Source organism: Crinia signifera, chromosome 1, assembly GCF_055691185.1.
Source record: "Crinia signifera chromosome 1, ASM5569118v1, whole genome shotgun sequence".
NCBI classification, from domain to species: Eukaryota; Metazoa; Chordata; class Amphibia; order Anura; family Myobatrachidae; genus Crinia; species Crinia signifera.
Window position 1 is genome coordinate 297,160,790 of NC_139217.1, and position 16,753 is coordinate 297,177,542.

A 16,753-nucleotide genomic window follows, 5' to 3' on the forward strand; every position below is an offset into this window, starting at 1 on the left:
GAAGTCACCTCCTTCCTGGCCCTTATCATAGTGGGAATCACTGATTTAGGAATTCCTCTTCTGCTCAACAGTGTGGCCTCAACGGCCATGCCGTCAAACGAAGTTGCCGTAAGCCTTGGTAGGCAAACGGCCCCTGCTGTAGAAGATCGTCCCTTAGAGGTAGCTGCCAAGGATGATCTATCAGGAGCCCCTGAAGGTCGGCATACCAAGGACGACGAGGCCAATTCGGTGCCACCAGGATGACCGTGGACCTCTCCCGCTTGATTCTTCTGAGTACCAACTGAATCAAGGGCAACGGAGGGAACAGATAAATTAGGGAGTAGTTCCAACTCGCGGTCAGCGCGTCCGTCGCTACCGCCTCTGGATCCCGAGACCTGGAACAATACAGCCGCACCTTCCGATTGCTCCTGGAAGCCATCATGTCCACCTGAGGCATCCCCCATCGGTGGGCGATCTGGGCAAATACCTCCGGATGTAAGGCCCACTCCCCAGGGTGAACATCCTGGCGACTCAGATAGTCCGCCTCCCAGTTGTCCACCCCGGGAATGAAGACCGCTGACAAAGCCAGAGCATGCCGCTCTGCCCATTGCAGAATTGGACGTACCTCCTGCATGGCTCCGCGACTGCGCGTTCCGCCCTGCCGGTTCACATAAGCCACAGCCGTGGCATTGTCCGACTGAATGCGAATCGCCTTCCCCCGGAGGATCCCGTCCGCATAGGACAAGGCCAGACGAATCGCGCGAAGCTCCAAGATGTTTATAGACAGCTTCGCCTCCTGAGACGACCAACGACCCTGGAAGTGCTGCCCCAACACAACAGCTCCCCAGCCTCGGAGGCTGGCATCGGTCGTGACTATAGTCCAATCCCAGATTCCGAACCGTCGGCCCTCCAACAAATTGGCCGACAGTAGCCACCACTGGAGAGAGAGACGGCTGCAGGGCGATAACACCACCATCTTGTACATGTGCAAGTGGGAGCCCGACCACTTCCTGAGCAGGTCCAATTGAAAGGTCCTTGAATGGAAACGCCCGAACTGCAGAGCCTCGAACGAGGCTACCATCTTGCCCAGCAGTCGGATACATAAGTGCACCGACACTCTCCGAGGTCGAAGCACCTGCCGAACCAACTCCTGCAGGGACAACATCTTTTCCCGAGGCAGAAAAACTTTTTGAACCTCCGTGTCCAAAATCAACCCCAGGAATACAATCCTTCTTGAAGGATTCAGCTGAGATTTCTGGTAGTTGAGAATCCAGCCATGGTTCAGTAACGTCTGGCAGGTTACCTGAATAGCCTGCGTCAACTGATCCCTGGATTCGGCCTTGATCAATAAATCGTCCAAATAAGGAACGATTTTTACTCCCAGAGAATGAAGCAACTCTACCATCACTGCCATTACCTTGGTAAACAGACGTGGGGCCGATGAAAGGCCAAATGGCAGAGCCCGAAACTGAAAATGGAGATCCCTTATCGCGAAACGAAGAAACTTCTGATGCGGGACGTAAATGGGAATATGCAAATAAGCATCTTTGACATCCAAAGATGCTAAAAATTCCCCCGGCTCCAGCCCTGCAACCACAGAACGAAGAGACTCCATCTTGAATCTGTGGTACGTGATATATACGTTTAAAGCTTTTAAATTCAATATTGGTCGAACCGAACCGTCCGGTTTCGGGACCAGGAACAGGGGAGAATAAAACCCCTCTGTGCGTTGTTCGGCAGGAACCGGCATTATAACTCCTGCGGTCAACAGTTTCTGTACTGCTTGAAGAAGCAACTGACGGTTCAACTCCACGTGAGGCAAACCTATTGTAAAAAACTGGTGAGGGGGAGTACTGGAAAACTCCAGTCTGTACCCTTGCGCAATGACGGACAGAACCCACTTGTCCTTGCAAGACCCCTCCCATGCCTGCCAGAAGTCCAACAGGCGAGCCCCTACTCTGGGATCCCCCAGGTAGGAGGGCCGGGAGTCATGCTGCGGGCTTTTCGGTTTGCTTGACGTCTGCGCGCCGAGCAGCTGGTCCTGAGGAAGTGGTTGCTCCACCAAACCCTCTGCCTCTGCCACGAGAAGCGGTAAAGGATCCTCTGGACTTACCTCTGAACTTAGGTGCCCCCCGAAAGGAGCGAAAGGCCGGCCCTTGGTAAGGCTTTTTCGGAGGAGGAGTCGCGGAAGGCAGGAAAGTTGATTTGCCTCCTGTGGCCAGGGAAATCAACTTGTCTAACTCCGGGCCAAACAGGACCTCTCCCGTAAACGGAAGAGCCTCTACCGCCCTTTTAATGTCCGCCTCCGCTTGCCAGGACTTAAGCCACAAAGACCTCCTGGCCGTAATGGACTGAGCCGAAATCCTTGCCACCAGAGCCGCAGAATCCCTTGCAGCCTCTCCAATATACATTGCAGATTCCCGCATCTGTTCTGCTAACTGAATGAACTCCTCAGAAGAACCCTGATCATTCAGACCCTTTGACAAATCCTCCGCCCATTTCTCCATGGCCCTACTGACCCAGGAGATCACAAGAATGGGCCGAAGTGACACACCTGCGGTTGAAAAAATCTGTTTAAGCCCCGCCTCCAGACGCCTATCTGGCGCCTCCTTGAGGGCCACTGCCCCAGGAATGGGAAGTGCCGCTTTCTTGGAAAGCTTTGACACTGACGCGTCTGCCAACGGCGGGGTCTCCCATTTTGCCCTAGCCTCCGGAGCAAATGGGTAAGAGGTCTTAAACCGCTTAGATAACTGAACCTTTTTCTCTGGAGATCTCCAAATATCCAGAAGAGGTTTCTCCAACTCCATAGATTCTGGAAAGGTGACCACTGCCTTAGCAGACCTCCCAAAAATAGAGACCTGCGTCGGCGGCTCCTGCTCGTTAACATTGAGGGTAGATTTGATAGCCTGAATGAGGGCCTCTATACCCTGGGCCTCTTCCTGAGGAACGTCCTCCACAGGATCAATAGGATCCTGAAACATATCCCCTTCCAAGGGGTCCCCCGGTTCCTCCTCTGAAGTATCACCCTGTAACAATAAAGGAACACCTCTTTTCCTCGGGGGAGGTGGAGCACTTGCGGCCCCTGCAGGCACCGCAGCGGCTTGGGCCAACGCCTTCACTGATGTAATCAGTTCTCTGGCCCAGGCGGGCTCCGCAGCAGACATGGAAGCCAGTTGCACCTGCAATGACTCCCTGTCCCTGCGAGATGCAGCCATCTCTGATGCCAGAGTGGCTAACACACTGGTAACTCCCTCAGTGTTCAGAACAGGGACCTGACTCTGCCCAGCATCCCCTTTGAAGCAATCCTTACACAAGGATACACCCTTCACATGCTGCGTAAACTGTTGCTCACACTTAGTGCATACAAACAGCTTTGGAGAAGCTTTTGACTGAGACTTGGATGTCATGCTGCACACACACACGCCCCTTACACACACACAGGTGGAAGGAGGTGAAACAAGCCAGACAAAGAGAGCCCCCACAAGGACCCCACACCAAGAGCAAAAGCACCACACTAATAGGGGGAGAGGAGCGCACCTTCCCCGAATTAGGCCCACCAGATAAACTCTCCAGCGGGGAAGTCTCACAAGAGAAAATCCCCTCCACTCACCCAGCGCAGTATTCAATAATATCCAGGCTGAAGAGGGGGAGAAAGCGTCCTGCTGTCCTGTTCCAGAGAACTGTAGAGGCACAGCCGACAAGGGAGCAGCGTGGCAGGCACCGGCGTCTGACACAGAGGACTGCAGCTAGGACGCGACCACTCCTGGTCCGCCCCTTCCGTCCTCATCAAAGCGCGCGCTGTATACAGCGGCGCTGATTGGCTGTCTGCTCCCTGCTGGACCAGCGAATTAACCCTGGTCCAGCCGTCACCCAGCGCTATGCGCTCGCACGCCCTGCTCTCTCCGGCGGGCGACTAGGTCGCGGCCCCGTAACACACGCCGCAGGCAGCTGTGGCGGGACCCAGACGCTGATGCGTCTGTGACCGGAGTCAGCCGCGTGCGCCGCAAGCGGTGCCGCTCTGACTCCCCGGAGAGCTATCCCACGTCGCAGGCAGCCGGCACGCGCTGGCTGCCTGTCTCCAAAAAAAAAACAAGCAAAAACAAAAGGCCCCAAACGGAGCCCCTTGCCCAGGGATCCGACTCCTCCGGGCACTAAACTAAGACTGAGGTCTGAGGGGGGAATAGAGGGGGAGGAGCCATACCACAGTTCAAGTTTCTTAAAGTGCCGACTCCTCCGATACACCACTCTATTCCCCAGCGTAGACTTCAGTGTCCCCAAGGATGAAGGAGAAAAACTAGATCAAAACCTAAAAGCCAGTAATTGTGAGAGAAAGAAAAATCTGACTAATGCAAAAATCTATGCAAGATGGTGTACATTAATTTTCTCACATGCACATCTACTTCTGCACTGGATAACATAGCTGCGTGCCTAAACACTGCACCTCTGGCGGCAGCAAGAGCTTTTGGATTCTAGAAAATTCTATTGGGTGACTCTAAATGCTGTGTACACTGTGGATGGATTGTACTCGTTGGCCTGCTTTGTTTCATTTAATGGTTTGCAGGGATGTAGGGGCATTTTACAGTCACAATGACCACCAGTATTTGCACAGCCCTATCCTAGAATTCGGACTTGGATGAATTTATCCAAAAGCAAGGAAATTTCAGTTGTATAATTTACAATTTGAGAGACAATACACCACCTTTAAATATTAAAGACTGCATGTGTGTACATTATACAACACAGCAAGTATCCTCCAAATATTACACCAGTCTGTGACCTATAAAATGCTATTAACCAGCCACCTGTAAAACAATTACAGACCAAATCTCCATGTTAAAAAATAAAGAAAGAAAAAAAACACAAGCCAGGGTGTCACAACAAAATAACACATGCCCAGTCTTGGAACCAGTAAGTTCCAAGAAAAAGAACTCATTGCACAGCGAATTATCACAGCCCCAAACACCTTGTTCAGTCATACACAGCATTCAGCCTTACAGGACACTATTATCCTGCTAGGTGTAACTGTTAAACACCAGGAATCGATTTCAATGGTTCTTGGCAGGTGGACTTGAAACAAAGCTCATATCCAATGCAGTGAAAGAAGGGGAAAGTGCTTGATTGGCAGTTGCATCAGGTCAACTTCAAAGAGTCCAGATTTTTTGAAATTTGAAATAGATGATAATCACTAGGTTACACATTTCACAGAACTTTCCAGATAACAAGTATCGTTTATTTATATGGCGCCACAAGAGTTCTTCAGAAGAGTGAAAAACAAGAAAATAACAAATCACAGTACAATGCAATTTAGGACAAGTACATGGTAAATAAAGACAGTTGCATCAGCAGAAAGGACACTGACGCAGTTATCAGGGTGGCAGAGAGATATTATAAGAAAAGCACATGAGAAGAGGGGGTCCTGCTCATGAGAGCTAATAATCTCTGCTATACACTTCAGAGAGGATTCTTTTCCAGAAACCTAGTGCTTTCAAATTAAATTTAATTAACACTATTGCTTACCTGTGAGGTGGGAGTGGGAGGAGGAGTCTCACATTCCCCAGAGCCAATGGCCTTTAGAAACCGTATCATGTGCCTGCACAGATCCCACTTCCCTTGCTCCAACGCAGTATTGAAGAGAAGAGTTGCATGCTGCCTACTCACAGCTGCTGCCTCCATGTTCTGTACAAAAGACAGACACCTTAGTTTGTAACTTTCATTAGGAAAGAAGACATTAGGTTTCTTTTTACATACATAATACAACCAGTGTGGCACTGCCCTAAAAGTAACACTGCATATAGTGGTTTGTTCAATGGTAACATGTTCCTTATTTCTTATTTTTTACATAAGTTCCCGTATTAGGAAAGGCAAACAATTCGAGAAAACCGAAAACTTTGTTTTAGAGTGGTTGACTGGGGAAACACCATAACAAATTCATTAAAACAACAAATGCTATGCTACAGAGAAAAGTAATCTTTTTCTACTTGCTCAACAAAACACATTTTGATTGCGCATTACAGCATGTGTTTGATCTGACAAGCTAACTTCCTGTTTCCCTGCAGGCATGTTACAAGAGGTCATGGGTTTGATTCCCACCCTGACCCTAACTGTGTGGAGTTTGTATATTTTCCCTGTGCTTGCGTGGGTTTCCTCTGGGTGCTACAGTTTCTTCCCACATTCCAAAAATATACTGATAGGTTAACTGGCTCCCAACAAAACAAACCCTAGAATGTCTGTGTGTGCGTGTACATTTGGTAGACAATATAGATTGTAAGTTTCACTGGGGCAGGGAACGATGTGAATGTTCGAATAAAACATCTGCGGAATGTGTGCACTATATAAATAAATCTGTATAAGGCATTTCTAATAACATATACAAACTGAATGCTCTTTGCATATACATTTCTATACCTATGTATACTGTTCAACACCAATTAATTATAGCCGACTTCAGCTTAACTGCACTAGCATACAGATTCTTCTTTCAATCAATGAGAATTCTTCGGTAGTAAATGATAGTCATTCAGAAGAGAAAATCTATTCTCTATGAGGACAACTCCTAATGGGCACATTCTGTACTGAAACCATAAACTGGCATCTTGCAAGGAGCATTTTCCTGTATTCATCCGCCACTCAATGACGATGCGTTCGCATTTTTACTATGCTACTAGAAACTTGAGTAAAAATTAAGGCGTTTAGTACTGGTGTCTGAAGCTCAAGGCAGGCTTCTACAACACACAGTAAGTGCATGTAAATACAACTAAATGCAATATCCTAATTAGCAGAAGTCTGTATGGTAAACGTAAAAAATATTGTTTTCTAAAGCCAACCCAAATGCTAGTAAGCAATATGAAATTAACATCAGCGATAGAACCTTAAGTGTGATTTTTTTTCTACATCCTATAAATGCAGCTAATTAGTGGCCGATGAGTGACCCTGGAATGGGCTCCTTGAGTACACCATATTGTAGGCATTAAATGCCTGGTTTTAGCATGGTGGCATTAGCCCAAGAGTAATGACGGTCTCACAGATGATTGCTGAAGGTGAAATATGTAACACTTCGTACCGGCAAGCTGGAGACAGTACATGTAAAGATTGAGGTACGAGTAATCAATTCAATATTACTATATTAGCTCCCATTGGTTTAAATGATTAAATTACCATGATTTACAAGTAGCAGTCTTGGTAATATAGGTGGTGAGCCTACCCACACTGCAACGGTAAAGCAAATCTCTTTAAATCTCCGTACACTGTGAGATATTGGTTAGTGACCAATTTTGCCTAAGTGATTTTGACTAGATGCGCTTCAGATTTTGACAAAGCGATTAATGAAAGCCCAATATCTAGTCGAAATTGCCTTGCCTGCACAGGAGATAGGTCGTTATCTAAGCAGGAGGAAAACTGGGAGACACTGTCTAACCTTCTAGGAGATTTTTACTATCCAGTGAAAATCTCCTGCCAAAATCTCAGTGTGTACAAGCCTTAAGTATGATTTGTGAATTTTCACATTTCAAGATAACAAAACACAGAGTTTGAGACACATTCTAAAATACGCAGCTAGGTCTACCTGAAGAATAATGAGATAGGAGGCAGCTGTGTCGAGGTCCTGAGCCATTAGACACTCTTCAAACAAGTCCTTAGGGTTGCCAACAGCAGCAAAAAGATAATTCCAAAGGGCATACTCAGTCTTCCTAGCACAGTGCACCACAGTCTGAAGGAAAAGTGGGAACTCCGTGATGAACTTGGCCACAGTGGGAAGCAGTGGGTCGGGAATAGGTTCCCTTGAGGTAGCTTCTTCTTCCAATACTTCATGGAGCATGAGTTCCAGTACATGTGGGAAGTAAGGTAAAGAGGCACACGAGTGGGCTAAGAGCAAAGCCTGCTCTCCTAGGTTCCTGACTAACAGCTGTCGCAGGATATGGTGGAGGTAGATCTGAGAGGTCCTCTCTACAATACAGTAAGGGAACTGAACCCCTAAGTGCTCAGCAGGAGAGTCAAGTTGGTTTAAACAGTCATAAGCAACACTCTCATTGATGGCCCCAAGAACCAGGGCATCTTCAAACAGAACAGCAAGGGGGTAGATGTTGATGTGAAACGGTAGCATAATACGCCTGGATAGAAAGGAATGTGGTTTACGATGATCTCTGGGAAATAAAGGCAGCCAAACTTTCATGCCTGCTCCACCACAGCTCAACCAGAGAGCCTCAAGGAGATGGCGTTTCTGCTTGTTGGCCCGACAGGTGCTCCATACATTTTCCACAGACTGTGCTAAGACCACCGGAGCACAAAAAGGCAGCTTAAATATAGAACAAAGACACAAAGTAAGTACACAGAACTTCACTTTCAGGTTTTAATGCTATCCAGCACATGACAATAGTAATAAGGAAAAAATCAACATTGCAGATTTATATGTAACAAGTTGAAATGGGAAATTTACTAAGATGGGATGGGAAATTTACTAAGATGGGAGTTTTATTTCCCATGGGATGTCGCTGTGGGCAACCAATCAGAATCTAGTTCTAATTTATTTAGCACCTTCTAGAAAATAACAGATAGTATCCAATTGGTTGCCCACAGCAACATCCCATGTGAGATAGAACTCCTACCTAAAAGGTGTGTAAACACGGGGTCGATTATAGCAAATATCGCTGGAAATATGGTCGCTGAGTGACCATATTGCCAGTAATTGGAGTGTGCACCAGTGATAAATAGCCAGGTGCGCGCTCCTGTTTACAGCCCCTGAATGGTCGCTGGTCGGAGGAGCATGCTCCGCCCACCAGCGACTTCCACTGCCTCTTCTCCCCGCAGTGAGACATTTTCATCTGCGACCAGAGATGAACAGGACACTGAGCAATATGCTTGCTGAGCAATATATAGCCAGCGATCATATTGCCCCATGTGTCAACATCTCTGGAGTGCCAACATCTATGTAAGATGTGCAAAATAACTGCTAAAAATGCCAGTGTCCCTCACATTTGTTATAAAAAAATGTAACCAACATTTTTTATTTGCATTTTCATATTTCCGAAATAAAAGGTAAACATTACAGGCCATTATGAGGAATACAAATGTTGATTTGGCAATGTTCACATCTATTTTGACAAATTAAAGTGGGACTCAAAGGGTTAATGGCAAAACTTTGGTTCTTGCTTCCGTTGCGCTTTACAATAGTGTACATTGCAATATCACCATTTTGTTTTTTACTTTGCTGATGAAATACACACACACACACACACACACACACACACACACACACACACACAAAAACACACACACAAAAACAAACCCCACAGATTACTATTAACATTGTTCTGCTCTGGTTTTTTTCCATTAAAGTACAGAAAACTGCCCAATATCTACAATTGTAAAGCGCAACGGAATCTGCTGCGCTATATAAGAAACTGTAAATAAATAATAAATAAATGACCCTACTTACAAAGTCTCTAATACACTAACACATCACCAAAGATTGACTACTCTCTATAAAACAAAATATCCTGCAGAGGGCGATAAACACACATTCATCTTTCCCTCTGACCATCCACTTACAAGCTTGCGCTGCTGGGAGATGGCATCTTTTTCACGAATTTGAGGACCTGAACGATCTCTTTGCAACATTATCAGCTGGCCTGCTAAATTCAACATAATGCTTTCTGCATCCGATGCCTAAAACACACATATGCAATAGGTCATTAACTATCACTTTAGTTTCAAACTTCTAGATTTTAACATGACAAGCTGTATCAATGGTGTTACAAATTGGAACATACATTGAGAATGCAACTCAATAGTGTGTACACACGGTACGATTTAATTTCCGATGTTGACGATAAAGTCAACATCGGATCGGAATCGGATGCAGATCGCAAGGGTTTTAACCCTTGCGATCCCGATCCGATGCCGATGCGCGCTCACGTATCGGAAGCCAGAAAGTCTTGGCTGCCTTGTCTATATAGTGCAGATCTGCACTATATAGTCAAGATTGGATGCAAATCGGATGTGCCTTAAGATCCTATCCACGATCCGATCTGATTGGATCGTGGATAGGATCTTAAGGCACATCTGACCGTGTGTACACACCAATAGTGTGTATACACAGTGCGATATGGCTTCCGATGTTGCCGATATAGTGAACATTGGAAGCCATATCGCATGCGCACTCCTGTGTGAGTGAAAGTCGGCGGTCAAATAGAGAGGGCAGCCAAGACTATATAGTGCAGATCTGCACTATAGTCAAAATTGTGCCACTGCATGCATGCTGTGCTATGCGAGTCCCGATGCGACCTGATCGTATCGGGACTCGCATATCACGGCATATCTACCATGTGTACACACCATTACAGGCTTATTCATCTTAAATAAATAAAATAAAAACAAACAAATTTTGTTTTATTTTATTTATTTATCGAACATACAAAAATGAAACCAGGATTGTAACAGGACAGCAAAGGAACCATACCTGTTGAGGCATTTTTAATGAGATTCCAGTCTCTGTCCTCACGGATGTTAGCGTAACAGACACTACGAGCGATGGATGTGGAATGTAACGAGACATGGACACCTCCTGTAGGACTTGTAAGTACACCAAAGGATGAGGACTGCAGTAAAGGAAGTCAAGAAGAAAAAAAAATGATGAGGGTGTTACAAATTTAGTGCAGAAAGCTATTCATATAAGTGGTACACCTTGGCAGATATACCAGCTGTCCTGAGAATCATCAACAAGATAATCATGCTATTGGGCTACGCCACAGGAGAACCAGCCACTGATCTCTTGAGCAAAGCGCACACTAAGTGACATAATTGCATGATATAGCTAACGGATGCCGATTGGAAAAATATACAGCATTGTAGGCAGGGGAGAGTGTGTACTTGTGATTGCAGCATTCATGGCAGTCCTTCATTGCATTGTTCCATCTGTTGTGCTGCACAACAGATGGGATAATGTAATGAATGAAGGCATGCAGCTAAATACATGCTGTAATGAAACGTCATATATCACACCCTCAGCTGGGACATACATTACATAGCTTTAGGCTGAGCAGTTGCATACTTCTGCAGAAGATGATTGCACACAAAGGGCAACCATGACCATCTTTCAACATAACTTTCCATCATACTAATATTGGCAGACAAACCATGTCCTGTCTGAAGTTTTTAGGCAACAATTATTATTATTATACATTAGTTTGCAGAGAATATTATGAATATACTTGTAACTAGGTGTAATAGAACCTCAGATGGCAATGACAACTCACCCTTCCGATCTTCTTTCAATACTATAAAGGCAAATAGAACAGTCTGCCCGGAACAGGATCAGCATATCTCTGAACACACTGAGAAGCAGTGTATCTAGCTGCACTTTAGTCACATGTGCAAAGGCATTATCCAAATTGGATGTACGATGGTATACACGTAGCTACAGAAAACACAATAGCCAAGCTTTAAATTACAATCAAGGTCAAGAAAAACACTGGTGGAAAATAAAAATACAAGATATAAATAAGTATCTTCAGCGCTGAAAAGGCGTACCTAATAGATCAACTTTTCAATGTGGCACTTAATAAATGGAGCACTAATCGCTCCGTGTGTATGCCTTGCAGAGATGGCGATGCACGGTCTCGCATGTCGCTATTGTCTGCAGGGAAAGCCAGGGCTTACACTTGCCTTCCTGCTAGATCCTGGGGCTTTGCCTATAAAAAAAATAGGCAAAGTCCCGCTCAGCACGATAGCTCAGCAAACAGCATCGCGGGTGTCCCACGATGTGTGCTGAGTGCTTAATCCAGTCGCTCAGCGAGAGAGAGTGGGGTTGCTGCATCTGTAGGCCCCTTTACTCTCAATAAATAAGAGACAAGCAATATAGAACGTTTAGCTATGGTGTCAGAGCTTAAACTTTTATGTGGTCAAACACTCTTACTCAAACAAGAAATCTGGACTGTAATAGACAAAATAAAGGGATTATACAAATACTCATTCATTCCTTGGTCAGGTGTTAGGACATAGGCCTTAGTCAGACCTGATCACAGTACAAATTTGTTCTCAAAATGGGCAAAAACATGTGCACTGCAGGAAGGGGGGGGGGGTCCAGATGTAACGTGCAGAGAGCGTTAGATTTAATATCTACCTCACCTGCAGTGCACATGGTTTTGTCCATCTAAGAAGGATTTTGTCAGAAAGAGTGAACTAGAATAAGGCCCATAGTTACACTACCCAGGCACCTACAAAATGTTTGCAGTGTTACAGTAAAGTTGACTTCTTCTACACTCTAGTCTCGGGATGGACCTGTGCAGTTTTTATCTTGTTGCATTTTCTCTTACCTCTTCCTGGTGATCATTTAAATTATAACATGCCAGAACAATGAAATCATTCCACCAAGCCAGACCTCCAGTCACAGTCATGTTCTGCTCCTGAAAACAAGTTGACATAGATTAATGAGCACATTACTTCAATTCAATAGGAATAGGTTTTATAGAGTGTGAAATACTGAACTTCTTTACAAAATGTTCAATTCATTTACTCAACATTGTTAAACCCTTGTAAAAAATGCATCAGACAGGTCTTAGGAAGTAGTTATCAATCAATGCATATTTTATTTAAAAAGACACAGCTATACATGCAGGCTGTATGGTACAATATGTAACCAATTACAGCCTTATTAGCAGAGGGAACATTCTCTGGGAATGTTTCATGTTGGAGATGCAATAGTTGTGCAGAGACCCTCTTCCACGGGTTGGGATCATTTGGTCTATTGCATTATGGTAGAAAGTCATTAGGTCGAATCCATTAGGTCGACATGCTAAAAGGTCGACATGATTCTAGGTCGACATGGGAAAAGGTCGACATGATTCTAGGTCGAAAGGTCATTAGTTCGACAAGTCATTAGTTCGACAAGGTCATTAGTTCGACATTGTCTATGTCGACATTCACAAGGTCGACATGGGGTTTTTCACTGTTTTTTTACCTGAATGTCAACACAGTCGACATGGACACAGTTTAAAGTGCACTGCATCCCCTCGCATCGCTCGCTGCGCTCGCTATGCGTCGGGCACGGTGCCTCGCTACGCTCGGCACACTATTTTATTCTCCCACCACGCCCTAGTGGATGGTAGGGCATGAAATACCGCCTGTCGGCACATGTTGGCTCAAAAAACAGTGAAAAACTCCATGTCGACCTTGTGAATGTCGACATAGACAATGTCGAATTAATGACCTTGTCGAACTAATGACCTGTCGAACTAATGACCTTTCGAACTAGAATCATGTCGACCTTTTCCCATGTCGACCTAGAGTCATGTCGACCTTTTAGCATGTCGACCTAATGGATTCGACCTAATGACTTTCTACCATAATGCAGTAGACCAAATGACCGCATCCCTCTTCCACATCTGGTGGAAATGTGATGGCTTCACTCACTTGTGGGACAAAGCGCATAGACTTTGTCATGTATCTTCCTTTTAGATATATTATAGTTATATCCAAATAAAGTAAATCTGACCAAAACCTAGGATTCTGTAGAAAGCCTACTGCTAGCTACAGATGATGATGTAGATCTGTTGGTAAAGACAATTCTCATAGAAACACAATTTGAAGTAGAAAATAACCTACAGGTACTGTACATCTAGTTTGCTTTATGTGTGGTTATTTTAAGATGTATTCTAAACTGTTTTTTTTGTTGTTGTTTTTTTACATAACCATGTTTGTCATGTGTTGTCTAACTATATCACTATGTAAAACTCCACAAATGCTGGAAGACCATGCTGAGGATCTATCACTATGTAACATACTGGCTCTTTACAATCCAAGTAACTTTGACCGGAGTGTATAATTCTTCACTTTCCATTCAAAAGTTTATATACTTGTATAATATGTCACACTAGAAGATCATCTTTCCAATCTGGCTGGCAAGAAAATATGGAAAAAATTTTGAGCAAATCACAATTGACCATTTGCTCTGAAACAGACAAAAATGGTCAGACAAATTTGTTAAATCAATTTATGCAGATGACTGCTTCTGTCCATTTTCCAGTTTTTGGGAACAAATGGTTGACTGATTTGTTTCCCAAAAATTCCACATTTTTATTCCATTCAGTCAGATTGCAAAGACAATCTTATAGTGTGTATGGGGCTTTAGTCCTTATAGCTAAATTCTAGTTATGCTCTGGAGCACAAGCCTCTGTCCCACAGGTGTCACCATTTCTATGACTGCCATTTGCTTGTACAGAAACCTTCACGGTCTTGATTATACCATAATTGTACAGTGATTTGCTTTCACTCAATTCCAATGTGATGTCTTAATTTTTTTTATTTTTTTTTAAAGTTTAGGCTCAAAATTTAAATATCACTTTAGAAAATATATTGTATATCCCATTTATCTTTAGATTTCATTGTTTTTTTTGTACTCACTGAAAACCCCTCCCACAAAATTTGCAAATAAATATGCATGAGGGGTTGAAAGGAACATTAGTGTGAGCAAGAGACAATAGCTGGAAAACTTCCATGACTGGCAAGAAAACTACTTTGTGCACAGGAAACCTCCATAAATAAGAAGTGTGGAATAAGGGCTATTTCACATGCTCCGGCTCCTGCCGGGCGGCGAAACCCCACACGGCAAGGAAGTTGTGCCGCACACAGCAGTTTACAATGGTGGGGATGGCCACAGCCCAGCAGCCGTCCCTTCCAGTGGTGGGATCCGGCTGCAACCGGGCGGCAGGGCTGTGGCCGTCCCGTGTGAATGGACACATTTGTGTCCATTATTAACTATGGTGTGCAGCATGGCTTTTCGCCGCACGGCAGGAGCCGGAGCGTGTGAAATAGCCCTAAGGCTTTGTTGTAGACACTATTCTAGAAGAGAGATACAGTGGTGGGGTGCAAATCAGGCCCAGCTCATATTCAGCACAATGCTCTAGTAGGAAAACAGGGCTAAGCTATATTCTGGACCATTCTGGACCATATTAGGGTAACACTGGTGTGGGGTGCGGTGCCCCTGGACTGGTTGGGCTGGGTGGCTTTAGTGCGGCATGCCCTTACATTCTATTAACACTTTTCCCTCACTAACACTATCTCTTATTTTAATTACATTTATCTCTCTCCTTATGTATAGCTTCGGCTTCCTATCACTAATTATTAACACTTCGTATATCACTGGCATGCCGCACTGGGCCTCCTAGCTTATGATAGTTTTTGGGGTGCCACACCCTGCACCTAGATATAGCGCTAGGGACCCCCAATATACAGAGAAGCCTTGACGCGGCTTGGGGGCATGTCATACACCTGCGCAGGTATATGTAACCAATATCTCTGAATTAGATTATCATGTAGTGTTCAAGATTGGTTGCTAAAACTATTCAGTGTGCCGGGGGAACCAATGTCTTGTTACTTACTAAGTATTAACCCCTCCCTTGAATGCACCTGAAAAGTTTTACTGAACTAATTTGAGCATCTACCACTATCTGTATCTATATTCTGGACCAGACTGCTCATCTGGCACTTTTGGCAAATGCCAGAAGGTCTGATGGCTTGATGTTCTGGGACTGTCCAATTAGTTCAGCCTCCGGACAATCCACTCGGCTGCCCAGCTCATAGACAGGAGCAGACTGAGTACACGGCTTTGCCACCAGGAATACTATAGAGCGATTGGGGCGTGCCACGAGGGCAGGCCTAGATTACTCTTTTAGCATGCCCCTGTGAGCTGTGACCACACCCTTTTTGTGTGTTCATAAGAATATGCCAGGGCTGTCATACCGCCCAGTCTGTCCTTGGCTATATTATTTTTTTTGCACCTATCCACATTAAAAATCATATATATTATTTCTAGAAGGTAATTTTTGGTGAAAATATCATTTCCTCCCTTCATACTTAACCAAAATTGATAAATGAGGCACCTTTTTAAAGATTAGGTTCTCTGCTTGTGGGTAATTGTTAATTTAGAATTGCACATTGTATTGTTTGTTAAAAATTCAAAGCTAAAGTCTGACTTTGCCCTAGAGTTCTTTCCCTGGATGTGTTGATAAGCCACAGCTAAGATGATCAGTTTTGCTCGGCTACTCGAAAGGGCTACAAATGAACTGGTTCTTCTTCCATCCTACTACAAACCACCAACCTCACTATAACATTTATTGTATTTTATTTACATGCAACATCTTACACAGGCCACCTAGTGCTTACATAGGACTAATGCCTACAGATAACTCACTTGAGTAATATTTCCAAAAAGCTTCCACTTCTTTGTGAGCAATGAGTAATGTGCAAATCCAAATTTTCCAACAACAGCCACATTTTGCCCAGTCTTGTCTATGGCAGCATACTGTAAAGAGAGGAAGCCAATTACCTGAAATGCATCGATTACAACAAAAAATAAAAACATTTAAAATAACTGTAGAGATGTGTCCATGTACAGCTATCCTTCTTTTACTTAAAAAAAGACCTTATAGTCATGCCATGGCAGTAGATTATAAGGGTATTGAGTTTTTTTCTGTTAAATATTTTCTTATTTGCAAAACACAGAGGTATAAAAGAGACACAAGCAGCTTTTGCTGATTCATATAATAAGCGCATTTCTACATTCAGCGTGTGACTGCAGCTGTATCTGCATACAAAATGATACATTACACTGTTTTCCAGGAAAACATTGTAATGTTATAATCACAGACACACACTGAATATAGACATGCAACATATTTTAAATCAGCAGAAGCTGCTTGTGATTGCGATGTTTACCAAAAAAAAAAAGTAGCAAAAAAAGACAAGTGCTACAGAGTAACACAGAGCTTACGCGTTATGTATA

The 16,753-nt window shown here is 44.2% G+C and overlaps 1 protein-coding gene across 3 annotated transcripts in view; it reads right to left on the minus strand.

Moving 5' to 3' along the window:
- RIC1 (RIC1 partner of RAB6A GEF complex) overlaps positions 1-16,753 on the minus strand; it is a 105,197-nt gene that overhangs the window by 10,834 nt on the left and 77,610 nt on the right. For all 3 annotated transcript variants that reach the window (XM_083186000.1, XM_083185999.1, XM_083185997.1), the window contains exons 14-20: positions 16,163-16,273; positions 12,288-12,377; positions 11,229-11,389; positions 10,433-10,571; positions 9,523-9,639; positions 7,541-8,269; positions 5,497-5,655 (exon numbers count right to left, since the gene is read on the minus strand). In XM_083186000.1, coding sequence (XP_083042126.1) covers positions 5,497-5,655; positions 7,541-8,269; positions 9,523-9,639; positions 10,433-10,571; positions 11,229-11,389; positions 12,288-12,377; positions 16,163-16,273 — 1,506 coding nt within the window. The remainder of the gene's footprint in view (positions 1-5,496; positions 5,656-7,540; positions 8,270-9,522; positions 9,640-10,432; positions 10,572-11,228; positions 11,390-12,287; positions 12,378-16,162; positions 16,274-16,753) is intronic.